The sequence below is a fragment of the Takifugu rubripes genome, chromosome 1 (assembly GCF_901000725.2).
Source record: "Takifugu rubripes chromosome 1, fTakRub1.2, whole genome shotgun sequence".
NCBI classification, from domain to species: domain Eukaryota; kingdom Metazoa; phylum Chordata; class Actinopteri; order Tetraodontiformes; family Tetraodontidae; genus Takifugu; species Takifugu rubripes.
The window spans coordinates 893,317-907,850 of record NC_042285.1 but is presented as its reverse complement, the minus strand read 5'-3'; the positions used below and the strand labels follow the sequence as shown (position 1 = coordinate 907,850).

The 14,534-nt window shown below is 50.6% G+C and overlaps 2 protein-coding genes across 5 annotated transcripts; one reads left to right on the top strand and one right to left on the bottom strand.

Annotated features, from left to right (window-relative positions):
• Nucleotides 1-461: 461 nt before the first annotated feature.
• On the bottom strand, nucleotides 462-6,085 carry bicral (BICRA like chromatin remodeling complex associated protein). 3 transcript variants are annotated; one of them, XM_011619449.2, is made up of 13 exons: nucleotides 5,945-6,085; nucleotides 4,159-4,208; nucleotides 3,959-4,004; nucleotides 3,721-3,769; nucleotides 3,569-3,637; nucleotides 2,278-3,492; nucleotides 2,164-2,209; nucleotides 2,056-2,075; nucleotides 1,927-1,976; nucleotides 1,664-1,806; nucleotides 1,485-1,579; nucleotides 1,313-1,415; nucleotides 462-1,247 (listed from the first exon to the last, which is right to left on the bottom strand). In XM_011619449.2, exons 3-13 carry the CDS (start codon nucleotides 3,997-3,999, stop codon nucleotides 946-948), a joined length of 2,133 nt encoding a protein of 710 aa, XP_011617751.2. In that variant the 5' UTR covers nucleotides 4,000-4,004; nucleotides 4,159-4,208; nucleotides 5,945-6,085; the 3' UTR covers nucleotides 462-945. The 3 variants fall into 3 exon arrangements, with proteins under 3 accessions (XP_011617751.2, XP_029700039.1, XP_011617750.2); XM_029844179.1 differs by lacking the exon at nucleotides 5,945-6,085 and adding an exon at nucleotides 5,685-5,848; XM_011619448.2 differs by lacking the exon at nucleotides 5,945-6,085 and having other exon boundaries at nucleotides 4,159-5,847.
• Nucleotides 6,086-6,240: 155 nt separating this feature from the next.
• Nucleotides 6,241-12,876, top strand: prph2a (peripherin 2a (retinal degeneration, slow)). Of its 2 annotated transcripts, XR_003890097.1 has the most exons (4): nucleotides 6,241-8,569; nucleotides 9,731-9,977; nucleotides 11,178-11,460; nucleotides 12,094-12,876. XR_003890097.1 is itself a non-coding variant. In XM_003978147.3 (3 exons), the coding sequence occupies exons 1-3, from the start codon at nucleotides 7,989-7,991 to the stop codon at nucleotides 11,382-11,384; spliced, it is 1,035 nt and encodes a 344-aa protein (XP_003978196.2). In that variant the 5' UTR covers nucleotides 6,241-7,988; the 3' UTR covers nucleotides 11,385-12,139. The 2 variants fall into 2 exon arrangements, 1 of the variants encoding a protein (XP_003978196.2); XM_003978147.3 differs by having other exon boundaries at nucleotides 11,178-12,139.
• The last annotated feature ends 1,658 nt before the right edge of the window (nucleotides 12,877-14,534 follow it).

Sequence of the window (14,534 nt, the reverse complement as noted above, 5' to 3'; positions counted from 1 at the left end):
GAAATGTCAAAAGTGGTTCAGACCGGTTTGGCCTGCAGCGCGCGTACCTTTAAGGTACAAAAGAGAGCAAAACGTGGCAGAAGCACAGGAAAGACACATATTTAGGAGCCACTAAATATGCCCGCGGAGTCGTTAGCCAACTGTTCGGGGTGAGGAGTCGTTGCAGGCAGCTGAAATTAAGGGAATAATTTAAGCTTCAGTCCAAATGTTCACATTCTGTTTAGCAGTCATTCAGTATATTTAGTGCAATTCGTCTGTTGACGCCAGGCTACCTCTGCAGCGCACGTGCGCGCGCACGCCGCGCCGCGGAGCGAGCCGAGTGGATCTGTTTATGTTGTTTTCTAGAATAGAGTTTCTTCATGTAAACACTTAAAACAAAAAAAAAGTCAAGTTAGGCACAGAGTCGCCACGGTCTCCCCCCCCCCCCCCCCCCCCCCCCCCCCCCCCCCCTCCACCCCCCCTTTTCAGCATAGATTTCAGAATTGATCAACTGGCACAAAATCAGGGTTTGTGTGAAGAGAGGGACGCTCCTCCTCCGCTAGCCTGACGCTACAGATGCTACATCAACAGAAAAATAAAAGAAACATTTCACATGTTCCGTCTGCGAGTCCTTTGCATTGCACTCGTGCCCGGTTCCTTATAGGTCATGTAAGTGCCTCTGAGCGCGGCGGCGCACCTGAGCACGCTCGCCAGCGCAGGTGTCGCTCAGGTGACCTCTCTTCACACAGGCTTGGGAGGAAATGGGACAAACAACAACAGGGGACGAAGGAACGAGTCAAACCGGAGACGAGGGGCCGGTCTCAACATTCCAGGATGCTGTTGACGGCGGCCTCCAGAGCAGAGTCCGTGTCGGGGTGGGGGGGCGAGCTGAGCGGAGGGGGGAAGGAGGCGTGGTGGGAGGAGCCCTGGTAGTGCGTCGGCTCTCCTGCTGCTACAGGGGAGCGGTTACCTTGGGGGTGAGTGTTGGTGCTGGTGCCGCCGGGCCCGTAGTGTTGCTGCGGCCTCTTCGCTTCCACAACCTTCCGGTTTTCCGTGAGGGAAGGCGGAGGGTCGTCCGCCGCTCCGGGAGCCGCGTCCCCGCCTCCTCCCGGGTCCCCGTACCCGGGGGCCGAGTCTGTCCTGTACGCCGTCTCCGCGGAGCTCTTCTCCGACGGGCTGAAGCTGCAGCTGGACAGGGGCCGAGGCGGGGGGGGGGTCCTGGAAAAGTTTGGATTTCATCCCACAGCAGAAGTCTTCCAGGAAGCTGTCTGTAACGGAGAAGAGGCGACGTTAAAGCGAGCCGGGCAATGGGGGCCGTCTCTCCGCGTCCCACCTGGATCCACCAGCACCAGGCGCTTGTCCTGGGTCAGTTTCCGGCGCTCCTCCGTGTTGAAGGTCCTTTCGATCATCACCATTTCCGACGAAGGGCTGGAACGCTGAGGAGAAGGGCGGACCGTCAGGCGTGTGCCCGTCAGGGCGCCGCGGGTCGGAGAGGAAACACCCACCTCAGCTTCCACCATCAGCAGCCGCCTGTACTTGTTGACCATGGCGCAGGTCCGGTTCAGCACCTGCGCCGCCACGTCCTCGAACTCCTCGTCCACTGCGGAGGGAGGACACAGGTCACTCACAAGTCTCGTCCTGCGAGCACGAACACAGCAAGGAGGCGCGAGCGCCGCGCTGGTACCGAGGGAGAACTCCTGGCTCGGCGGCGGCCCCTGAAACACGTGGTATGGGAGGAGCCTCTGCAGGGCGTCGTCGAACGAAGAGAATCGGCGCCGATCCGGGGCCTGGGCCCCAACGTGATCCTTCTGCAACTGCTGCAAAATCCTGCAAAAGAAGAAGAGACGAGTGAGCGGCTGTTTTGGTCCTGGTCGGACGGACCGACCCACCCGTGCAGACACTTCCTGGGTCGGCGTGGCGCCGCTGCACATCAAAGAAAACACTCACATTCCTCCTTTGGTGAGCGGCTGGGGAGCAGGTCTCTTCTGGACACTGGCCTGAGGAGACAGAAGCATGGTCACCCTACACGTGCAGGTACGGGCGCGACGCAGCTGCGGCCGGGCGCGGGGGACGTACCTGAGGGTGTAGCGTTGAGTCTGGCGTCGCCGTGGTGATAAAGAGAGACAGATTAGCCACATAAAAGGGAAACTTGGTGCGTTCCTGCTAACAAATCCTGGTTGTTACCGTGAATGTTGTTGAGCTGCTGCTTGAAGACGCCCGTCGAGGAGTTCTGGGAACAGAATGGGGATTAAAACCTTACGGGGGGGGAAGGGGGGGCGGAGCTTTGAGACGCCGTACCTGTCTGTAGTCTTGCTCCTGTTTGACAGCGCCGGGTAAAGAGGACAGAGACGTGCAGTTCTGGTTCTGAGTCACCAGCAGCCGCTGCACCGGGCTGGCCGGCACCGCCTGGCCCACCAGCGTCAGCCGGGCCGGAGCGCAGGAGGTCTGCACGGGGGTGGAGGATGTGCTGGAGACTCCGGTCCACGTCTGAGGAACCGCCCCCCCCACCTGATTCCCCGCCATGACTCCCTGATTTAAAATCAACTGGCCTCCTTGCGGTGCAGTAAAGTTCTGCCCCGCCACGATCTGCACCGCGCCGGGGGCGGGAACCAGAGTGCTGGAGTCGGCGGAGTGGGCGGCGCCGGGCGGGGCCAGCAGGAACTGCCCGGGTGTTACGCCGGGCTGGACCTGCTGCTGCTCCAGGGGGGGGTGCAGCAGGACGGAGCCGTTGGCCGCGTACTGCCCCCCAGGGGCAACAGTGTTGACGACATTGGACACGGTGGTGGAAGGATGAAGTCCAAAGCTGTAGACCGCCTGAGGCCCAGCCTGAAGGGGTTTTGGTTGGATGGGTCTGACGAGGGTCTGGGTCCCTCCCGGACTTCTCTGGATGATGATATTCTGAAGAGGGATGTTTTTGAACGGAAGGCCCACCTGGCCCACGGGCCCTTGGGCCGGCGTGAAGCCCTGAACCGCTGCCGGGGCTCCTGCTGCAGGTACAGGTGCTCCTGGCTTCAGCACGATCTGAGAGGGTCTCTCCAAGCTGCTCAGGGTCATCACCCCGGCACCCGTCCCGAACGAGCCCAGAACCTGGATGTGCTGCGCGGAGCCGTTGGGCAGCGGCGACACCCCCTGCAGGAGCTGTCCTCCAGGGAACGCCGCCGCCGCCGCCCCCGCCGTGGTGACGACGCTCACGCCGCCGCCATAACCCCCAGAGGCCAGCTGTGAGGGGAAGGGGGCGGGCGCCTGCACCAGCGTAGGGGCCGGCTGGGACTCCAGCAAGGCCTCCTGGGCCAAAGTCTGCTCCGTGATGTCGGCCTCCAACAGCGACTTCTGGAGGATGTCGAAGGGTTGGTCGTCCCCCCCCAGGTCCACCCCTCCAGGCGAACTCCCGGGTCCCAGCTCATCCTCGATGAAAGAGAGGCTGCTGGGGAGCTGGAGGCCGACCTCCGTGGAGTCCTCGCCAAACACCCCCTCTGACGAGGAGCCGTCCTTTAAGCCAACGCTGGAGATCGTCTGTGGACGAGAAGCAGACCCCAAGTTCCCGATCGGGATCTTTGAGCGGAATCCCGGCGGCGGCCGGTCGACTCACCGTGTCGCTGGCGAAGAAGGACCCGGGGTCGGAGCCGTACGCGGCGTTTGCTAGGTCGTCCTCCTCGATCTGCAGAAACAGTTTAAAAGGGACTTAATGCAGCAGGAAGCGACACCAGAACCCCTGCAAACACATTCCGAAGAGCCACTCACAGACTTGCCGGTGTTGCCATGGAGAAAGTCGTTCAACGCGTCCACATCCCTGAAAAGGTTACACAAGAGGTGTTTAAGAGACGGGGACAGCTCCTTCTGTCCTACATGAACGGCTTCTATGTGGCGGCTGGCTAACGTTCAACAGGAAAACCACAGAATGTGTTGTGATTGGAGGAACTTAGGGTTGGACGGCTGTTGAAGACAAACGTCTGCGGGGACACGTTCGGGATGTTTTTACCCTAAAATGTCCAGGAGATGGCGATCGTCCTCATCGTCCATGACAGCTGAAAGATTGTGGAGGGACAGAGATGAACGTGAGCAGGTGCCATAAAAGGACTTTACCTTCTAATTAGTATGAAGCGCTGGTCTGGAGCTCGTGTGTGTGTGTGTGTGTGTGTGAGACTTGTCTTGTTATCTGAGTGAGGACATGTGACTCACAGCTTTCCAGCAGGACGCATGGATTCAGGTCATTTACCACCCAGTGTTTCCTGCAGGGGTGAGAAACTGCCTTTAGAAGGACACAAGTGTGGGAGTGAAGTGTGAGGAACGAGGAGGTGGGGGGGGGGCATTTATATTACAGTGCTATGGGGGTGTTATTTTAAGCACAGGGTGGCCTCCGTGCACGCCACGGCCCCCCCTCAGGCCGTTCAGTCGATCTGTAAATGGGCATTTGTGTGTCAATAACTCCACCCTTGTCCTTTTCTACCACGAGTGCTTGTTGGAGGTGCAACATGGAGGTGGATCCTCCGTCCTGCCGCCGCTGCCCCGCACACGCGGGTCAACGAAGCCCAAGTGCTCGTGCCCGCTTGGGTCAGTCGCTTTATTTCACAATACAGCCGGGGGGGGGGGCACTTGTGTGGAAGAAGGGGGCAGCTATTTGGGAGTCTGGGTCCCTGCAGAACTTTACAGCTGCAGTGCAACAAAATGGCTGTTGCCCTGGCGGGGGTGTCTTCGCAGCTGAGCCGCGTTCAGCCTCCATCTTGGAAACAAGGGGGACAAAGAACGCCACAGCTGCGGGACAAAACCGGGACTTTTCGCCACAAAACCCACTAGTCAAACGAACCCTCCTCCACTTTTGCAGAATAGAGACGTCGGCGGACAAATGCCGACGGTCCGAGACGCTCAGTGACGCAGGTCGAGGGCGAATATGTGGGCCTGTAGCAACAAAGAGACACGTTCTGTCCACACGGGGACCGGTGTCCACACGGGGACCGGTGTCCACACAAACCAACACTCGCAGGTTCGGCTGACACGTCGGTGTTTGGACCGAGACGTCGGCTCGGCAACGGTCGGAACAACCGACAGAAAAACGAACGTTGCAGTTGATCGGATTAGATTAACGAACTCTAAAGCGTCTGGTGAGAAGCCGAAGCCCTTAAACCCCCCCCCCCCCACCCGACGGCCAACGGCCGAGCGGTTGGTGCCGCTCGGAGCCCCGGTTCGGCCAGAAAAAACACCGCCCCGGACGGTCCCTAAGCTAGTCCGAGCGGCGGGGAAAGAGCCGTTGGTCCGGCGGGGCTGCGAACGTTCGGCGGTTGAGAGTTAAAAACCCGCCCGAATCGAAAGAACGATAACCGCGTCCGAGCAGCACCGACGCCCGGGCTCCGTGTGGTCGGTCCCCGCCGCCGAGGCGGTTCTCCGCTGCGGAGGCTCCCATTTGTCCTCGTCGAGACGCGCACACGAGAAAAAAAACAAAACAAAAAAAAAAACGTCACATTTGTCCGGATTAGTCGAACGGACGCGTTTCAACCGCAGCCACTCCGAACCGAACCGAACCGCGGACCGGACGCCTCCCCCGACACCTGGCCAGGCGCTACGGCCCGGCCTGGTTAGCTAGCGGCGGCGGCGCCCGCTCGGAGGACGTCGGCTAGAACCGGTTGGAAAATGCCGCGGGACGCCGGCGCGTCCCGTCCCACAGATTAATCCCGATTAGCACAACACAAAGACGACCCAAAGAGGCGAACCCTTCGCTCCCGTCTGACTCCTCTTGAAACCCAATATCTCCATTTGGCAACTTTTAATTTGCTCCCCCTCCTTCTCCTCCTCCTCCTTCTCCCTCTCCCACTCATATTTTTTCCCTCACTGTCCCTGCGCTGTCTCGGATAGATTTTTCTCTCCGCTCAAACTCTCTTCCCTCCCTGAAGGAAGTGAGGAAGGAGGCCGTGTGTGTTTTTTCCTTGAAATTTTTATCACAAAATTATAATACACTCAAAGGGAAACTCACCGTCATGAAAAAGCAGTGCCTTGTCAACGGGGTTTCCTCGCCATCGCCGCACGGGTCGGAGGGGTAGTGCTCCGAACAAGACATCCCGCATCACCAATCCGCAATTTACCCGCAAAACACGGCCGAACGCCGACACGCTCGCGCCCGAGCCCACATTTTCCCACCTATTTTAATTTTTTTTTAGCCCCCCTGCCAAATGCATTCAATTTTGCTTTTGTTGTTGTTGTTGTTGTTTTTTTTATTAGAGTGCCTCATTGCCGACGGTAGAGGGCGGGCCTCCTCAGACTTTGCCACACCTTTAACTGGCTCAGGTGTCACGCTTTCATATCCAGCGCTTTGTTTTCCCCCACCAGCACAACAACATCAAAATAGTTGCATTTTCCGATACCTTAGAGTTGTAAATTGGCACGTAGCTTGTATTTCGCCCACTATTTTCGGGGCCTATTAGACGTTATTGCAAACGTTTTGCACGTGATTAATTCCATTTATTTAAATGCAATTTAGCATGCACTTTATCTATCATCTACGTTTCTATCTATAGAGCTCCTGTGTAATGTTGCACCCAAGGCACTGGGGGCAGTGTAACATTTATTCGCGGTCGCGAGGAACCGGGGAAATTCGAAGAAGAAGAACGCCGTTAGCAACAGTCGCCAACAGAATTCATAGAAGAAGAAAATCCACCAATAAGGTGGTGTGACGTAGTGACTTCCGTGTAGAAAAGCGAAATGGAGCCGTTTGGGCTCCAAATGGAGAAGTTTCTGTCCATCGGCTTGTAATGCCGAATGTTTTACTGAGGAAACTTTCTTAATCAGTAAAAGCAGAGATTTGGGTTTGTCTGTACTACAGACTGGAGGGGCTGAGCAGAGCAACCTTTTAACTTTCCCAGGCCTATTATTTAGATGTGTTTGGAGATGCTGAAACTTCTGAACCATAAAGGCCTCCATCCTCTGTTAATTAACTGAATTTAAAACGCTATTAGCTCAACTTTGAATTAGTCATAATAATAAAGTCAGAAAGCTCAGGTTTTAACTGTTGAAGAAGTTAATCAGTGTTATCGACAGAATGGTAAATTCTTAATAGAACCTAGACTTATGACTAGTTATTTGATATTTGCTGCCTTGTTTTGTTGTTGCTCTTTCTGTATGATAGTAAATTGAAATAACAGAACAGGATGGGAACAGCAACTGTCCAATTACATAACAAAGTATCATCAGGTCAAAGTGAACCAGTCAGTGTTTATTTGTATTTGATAGAAAGTGTAAATGAGCGTTGAGTCTGAATGCACACACCAGCTCTGAAAACATTCCTGTCCATCAGTGAATAATTTGTCTCATGCTTTCTGATTAATCTTATTCCCAATCATGGGGCGTTGTGAACTCATGGACCCCTCGCTGTGACTCCTTAGATGGCATTTTTAGCATCACTTTCATGTTCTTTGACCGTCTCCATACGGTCCTTTACAGCTCCTGCAGCGTTGATCTTGGAGACCATGACCACGTGAATACTCAAACCAATTATGACCCCTGGGAGCAGCTTATGATCAGGCCCGTCTTGAGAGGAAGGATTTCTGTAAATTGGATCAGGCTGCTTACAGGGGCTTAACATGACGCACTGTAACTTTGAGTTTAATCATGAGTATCCTCGGCAATCCTGCACCTTTACAGGACAACAGAACGCCACAATTAGCCTTTCCCGTGTGGTGAGATAGAAAGACAAGAGAAAGTTGGAGGAAACGAAGCCCTGTAAAATTTTATGATTCTGCTACAATGGGAGAGGTCACAGCGTTGGAGAAGTAAAACTCCTGGGCTGCTTCCATTCTCCAGGGTTCTTCATCTCTGTTCTTCAGCTGTGGGATGGATTACAGGCTGAGCTGACTCTTCTGTCCCATTGGACCAGCCAGAGGACCCCCCGTACAGCAAAGAAACTGGGAAAGAACAAGGAACTGCCACAATCAGGAACCGTTTTTTAAACCTAAGGGCTCTTTGGAGATCTTGGATCAGCTGATTCTTCCTCTTACAGGCAACGACAGGTAACAGGTTGAATCATGGCCTTGATGTTGGTCAAGTTTGACCTGAAGAAGCGAGTGAAACTCGCTCAGACCGTCTGGTTCATGTACTGGTTTGCTGTACTGGCCGGCGTGCTGGTCTTCAGCATGGGCCTGTTCTTTAAGATCGAGTTGCGAAAGCGCTCAGAACTTATGGACAACAACGAGAGCCACTTCTTGCCCAATCTGCTCATACTCATGGGTCTCATAGCCTGCGGCATGAACGTCTTTGGAGGCAAAGTCTGCTACGACTCACTGGACCCTGCCAAGTTTGTAAAGTGGAAGCCGATGCTGAAGAACTTCCTGGTGTTCTGCGTGGTCTTCAACAGTTTGCTCTTCGTGACGGCCCTGCTGTGCTTCGTGATGAGGTTCCCCCTGCAGTTCACCCTGGCAGAGGGTCTGAGGAACGGCATGAAGTACTACAAGGACACGGACACGCCGGGACGCTGCTACATGAAGAGGACCCTGGACCTGATGCAGATAGAGTTCCGTTGCTGCGGAAATGACAACTACAGAGACTGGTTTGAGATTCAGTGGGTTAGCAACCGCTACCTGGACTTCAGCTCTAAGGAGGTCAAAGAGTAAGTAACACTGATCAGAGCAGATACCCTACGGCGTCCTTTAGAAGTTCTATTTAACTCATTAACCACAACGGCAGCTAATATCATATGAGGCCAGCTGGAACAAGCTCAGGTCACCAGAGATGCTGTGAAGTTCAGTGGAGGTGGATCTGATGGCTGGTCAGACATATCGTTCACGTTCACCTCGGTGGTGCAGCGCTTAGTCGGCAGATTTACAGAGAAAGACAGAAGCGACCAACTTGGGTGATTATATGCAAACGAAGACACTTGGGTCATAGTCCCAGCACCTTCACGGCAACTTTCTGTGGCAATGTGCGTTTGTTCTGATAATTATGAAGAGGTCAGTTTGGAACATTGACAGATAATTAGGTCTAATCTGGAGGATTAACGTGTCATTGGCCTTCAAGACTCAGTGTCCTGTTCAATCAGCAGAGAAGTTGGCAACATTTGGGGGACGTGTCTGTCCAGTAAAGAGTTTGTAGTTGGGATTAGAAAACCAGAGCAGCACGAGGTGGAACCAGCTTTGTTTACATTCAACACAGCGGTCCGACGCCGCTGGCTTGTTCCGGACTGTTCCGGATATTTTCTGTCTGCTTGCTCGAAGTGACGTAATTGTAATCTCTAATCTGGGACATCGTGTTGAGCTCACCAAGGTGTCGATGTTTGCAGAGATCACCGATCCATTTCTGATGTTCTCAGATTCCTCATGATCCAATCAGACGTGACTTTCCATTGACCTACAACTATCAGTCACTGCTGTAGATTTGGGTCAGGTCCTTTAAATGGAAGCAGGTTTGACATCAATCATTGGTAAAGAACCTTCACAAAACTCATCTCCAGTTGTATTTGATGATTGATTTTCAGTGTAAGAAGATCTTTGGCTTTACTGACAGGTGCGGCACCAGTTAAGTTCTTAAAGGAATAAATTAAAAGTGCTTTTTATCCTTTTTATTTGGTCGGTTCATAATAAATGCTACATTAAATAAGCTAATCTGCAGCATCTCACTCACAACCTAGTTTATAACGGTAGTGGAGTCTGGTAGCTACGTAAGTACAGTATTTATGTATGTATGTAGCATGTGTAGCTCCCAACCTTTCAACTCAAGACACTTTAACCTCTGACCTGTCATAACCCGTCATAACCTGATGCTCTGTTTTTAGCCGCATCGGCAGCAACGTGGACGGCCAGTACCTGATGGACGGCGTCCCGTTCAGCTGCTGCAACCCCAGCTCCCCCAGACCGTGCATCCAGCTCCAGATGACCAACAACTCGGCCCACTACAGCTACGACCACTACACCGAGGAGCTAAACGTGTGGCGGCGTGGCTGCCGCGAGGCCCTGCTGTCCTACTACGGAGGCATGATGACCTCCATCGGAGTCCTGGTGCTGCTGGTGACTATTCTGGAGGTCAGCGCCACAAACACACAAACACTCCAAAATATTTATGTAGGTTTAAGGTGCAGGTACGACTCAAAGCTAAACTAAAATACTTGAGTTATTCCAGAACTATAAAGGTGATATAAGGAGAAAAAAAGAGAATTAACAAGATGAACCCAACTGATATAAAATCACGAGTCTATACTTTAAAGGCTCGAGCACACAGGCTGCACATAAAATACTGAATAATTCATTCCTACCAACATTTAAGTTTCGATACTCGTGAGTTTTGAGACTGTGTGTCGTGACTCTCCCCCCCCTTCAATGTTTTCGTGACTTTCATGATGACAAACCAGCAGGAAAGAGTTTAAATCCTTTGACCCAGTTCGTACTTCCTCACTCGACGCTTCTGGTATTAGAACTTCCTCAAAAACCGCCTCTGCTCTCGGATTAGCGCCTTTGTATCGAGCACATTAGTGATGTTATCTCACCCTTTAGATTCTGACCAAATGGTGATCTTAAAGCAGCCAACCTTCACTCACGCCGTCTGTTGTCGTTGTTGTTGTTGTTGTTTACCACTCTCCACGGTCACCCAGAATAGCTGAGGCCCAGTTTAAAGTAGGCGACACCCCTGCTCTGAAACTGTGGATTTGGGCGACACCTGGGACGGCCTGTCAGGCTACGGATCTGCAGACCTAATAATTATGCAAGCGTCTCTTCGCTGACCCACTTCGTGGATTAATCTGAGAAAAGGACCGACCCCAAAAGCCTTGTGGAACGGTAGAAAAGGAACCTTTAAGGTTCCATACGGCCTCAATAATCAATCATTCTGATCTGCTTCTTTGAGCATTTTGTTCAATTTAAACCACAAAGGGGGAAAAAACTAATTAACTTTTTCCTTAATTTCTGTTTGCCTATCTGTGTAAAACAAATAATAATAGTATTAATTCCTACTTTTGGTCAATTGTAGTGTATAAACAGATGAGGATTTTTATTCACTTTGGTCCTGATTTTCACTATAAATTCTAATTTTTCTCACAAATCCTAATTTTCCTAATTAATTATGCAAATCATTGTCTAGTTTCCTTTACAAACATGAATGCTGCTGTGATTTCCCGTTCCCACCACAAGTATAATTTCTGCTGATGAAACGTGCACGTGCGGGCGCACCGGTTTTCAGCGGTCGGTCCAGATCCGGGTTCTTGGCTCACGTCTCCGTGTCCGCTTCAGTTCGGCGTGACGGTGGGCCTGCAGTACGTGAACAGCTCCCTGTCCACGCTGGCCAACCCCGACGACCCCGAGAGCGAGAGCGAGGGCTGGGTCCTGGAGAAGACGGTGAAGGAGACGTTCACCGACATCATGGCTAAGATGAAGGCCATGGGCAAAGGCGTCAAGGTGGAGGAAGGAGACGAGGCTGCGGTCGCCACCGTGAGCTGAGCCAACCCGACAAAACCCGACAAAAACTGACGCTGCTCCCAGCAGGAGAGAGGACAGAGATTATACGTCTACCAACGTTTGTCACGTAACACTCTTCCCACACACACACACACACACACACACACACACACACACACACCCTCCACATGGGCCCCTTGAATTAATGAATATGAACTGTGCACCCAAACATGTAGGAAGAGGATCAGTAGGAAGAGTTACCTTCAAAAAGATCCATTTCAGGCCCAAATGTAAAGAGATTCGCTGGTTCCACGGCTCACTACTGAGTATTTGCACAAGTAAAGATACATATAAAATTTCCTTTGTATTGTTGTTGGCTAGTTTGACACGGATGGCGGTTGCCATGCAACCACAGCTTTATTACCAAACCCCGCGCACGCTCACACTCCCGTCCATCTGTGTCCACGCCGGTGGACACGCTCCTGCGACTGTAGTCCTGGAGAGCAGCAGCACCGGCTCCAAACCTGCGGAGGACGACTGAAATTGGCAGCTAAATTTTGGCTCCCGACCCCTGTACTGTAACCCCAAATCATCTTCAGTGTTCCAGAGTTTGTATATTGACACGCATGCATGTGCTGTACATACACAGGGTAGCAAAGAAAATCTAACTTTTTTAATGGATGTATTTAATCTAAACTGTAAAGTTTCTCTTTTTTTCCATATGATTTGTTCTCTGTGTGTGTCTGTGTAGAGAAAGAGGTGATTGTACAAAAGAATAAAGGATTTTAGAGATGCGACCCACCAGTGAAACCAGACCGTTGTGTTGACTCGACCTTGAGTCAGAAGAACCTGAGATCACGAAGCGAGCCGTACTTCCAACCACGGGGTTCCTGATTAAGTCAATAGGATGAGGCCAATTATAGCATTACAGCTTTCACATGGACACGGGATGACCCTTCACATGTACCGCGCACGGGCTTGTGTGTGCTCGCACATTCCAGGGTGCAACCACACACAAGCTGTTATCTTTTAACGTATCCTTTCTTAATAAGCCACGAGTCTATGAAGAGCAGACTTCTGGAAGGACACCAGCGTGATTGTTAGCAGATGGAGGGAAGGAGGGAGGTTAAGAGTCAGCAGGAACCGGCAAACGGGCCAAGTCTACGTGATATTTTCGTTAGACCAAAGCACATAACCGGCACTGAGTAGATAAGAAGACTAATCAGATTGAGATTAGCATCAAGGCGTCATCCAGGTGATCAGATGAACCTGCGGGACTCCCGGGAACAAACAGCCAGCAGGAGAAAGTGCGTAACCATGCTGATATATAGTGTTTGGCCTGAACGTGTCCCCAGTAGGATAGAAATGTACAGTTGGGGCTGAGGTTTCTGTTTTAAATGTTGACCTCTGAGGTATGTACTGAATTTAAAGGCATTTTTAAATCTGCACACTCAGATTAATGAATTTCTACCTTTAAGAACATGCAAATAAAAGGATCCAAGATGTTTGTGAGGAGTCAAAACAGTAAATTAAATCTATATATGGAATATCGTCAATTAAGTTTATTTTAAAGGTTAGTTGTATGAGCAAATTTAAACAGCAGAATTGACTTCCTCTACATTACTGGCTTAATTTGAAGATCTGCAGTTGTGTTTTATCCTCACTGATTCCTTTATGCAGTAAAAGTCGTCACGCTCGCTAGGAGCTACGGTAAACGTGTTGTCGCGTAGCAGGCAGACAGAGGCAATAAAAGAGTCTAAGAGGGTTCACTTAATCCTGCATAAATATCTCAGATCTTTTGTCCAGTAACCAAATGAGCCATTGTGGCTCTGCTTTACCCAGAGAAACCATCAGTATTGGCCATTAAAGGTGACATCTGGACCGTCTCTACAGGGGAAATGAATGGATCTGGGTTGAATCTGTGCAGTAGAGGTGCTGATTAATGTAGTTTAGTGATTATTTTAAAGAGTATTACTTCCTAAATATATTTCTGAAGGCAATGTAATCCTACAGACTGATAAAATCCATCACAAACCATCTGCAACAGCTGAATGAGGCGTTGGTGGATGATCTGAACAACCAACTCGGGTGTAAATTTAGTCAGATTTCATACAGGAGCCTAAAGTTCCTGATGACTGACTGACTGACTGACTGACTGACTGACTGACTGACTGACTGACAGACAGACAGACAGACAGACAGACAGACAGACAGACAGACAGACAGACAGACAGACAGACAGACAGACAGACAGACAGACATGATGGGCGGTTCGTTTCCCACAAGTCAGTTACACCAAACGTCCACAAGAGGGCGCATTCCCATCAGCTCAATACTAGAAGAGGAAGAAAAGACCCATAAAGCTGCTGGAATGAGGAGAAAGGGGGAATATTGATAACTGATCGAACTGTTTGTCTTTTTTCAGAGCCACCAAATAAAGGATTCCATCTATTTCTTTCTGTGGGACATTCCTGTGAAAATGTTCCATTACGATACCTGTTGAATTGATGGTTTCACACCTGTGCACCAGAAAAACCCTCCACAGACGCTTAAAAATGTCTTTTGTCAAACAGGGAAAATAACTTTTCCGTTTCCTGAAAGGTTTTTTCTTGTTGGATGACTAAAGAACCTCTTTAAAGACTAATTTAAGTGCACAAATGCGTGTTTTTTTTGTTGTGTATTTAAATGGGTTATGCTGCAATTTTAATCAAATTTCAATTTGTTTTTTCGGCAGATTTAACATCTGTGACTCTACAAACAGTAATGGAATTTAGAATTATGTGTGTTTAAAAAAAGAAGTTTGCAAACCAGCCCGTCAACACCAGATTAGTGCCCAGATTATTCAGTTTTATAATCATTCTTAGTCGATGTCTCAGTTTTAAACCGCCCAAAAACTATCCAGAGGATTTCAAACTGGTGGGTGTTTGTTGAAAATGTGCAGCTAATAAATTGATTTCTCCATTAGCTAATGTGAGGAAAGGGTCATCAATGTCAATGAGTCAGGGGTGGTGGGGAATCAGGGGTCAAGGGTCGACTGGAGAAACATGACTGTTTTTCTGGTAAGTAATAAATATAATATTGTAGTTTTTGGAGTTCATCCATTCAGCCGACGGCTCGATAAAGGCGGTAAAAAAAACGCACAAAAACATTTCGCAATGAAATGAATCCTCCCATCTGCAAATATGGCGACAT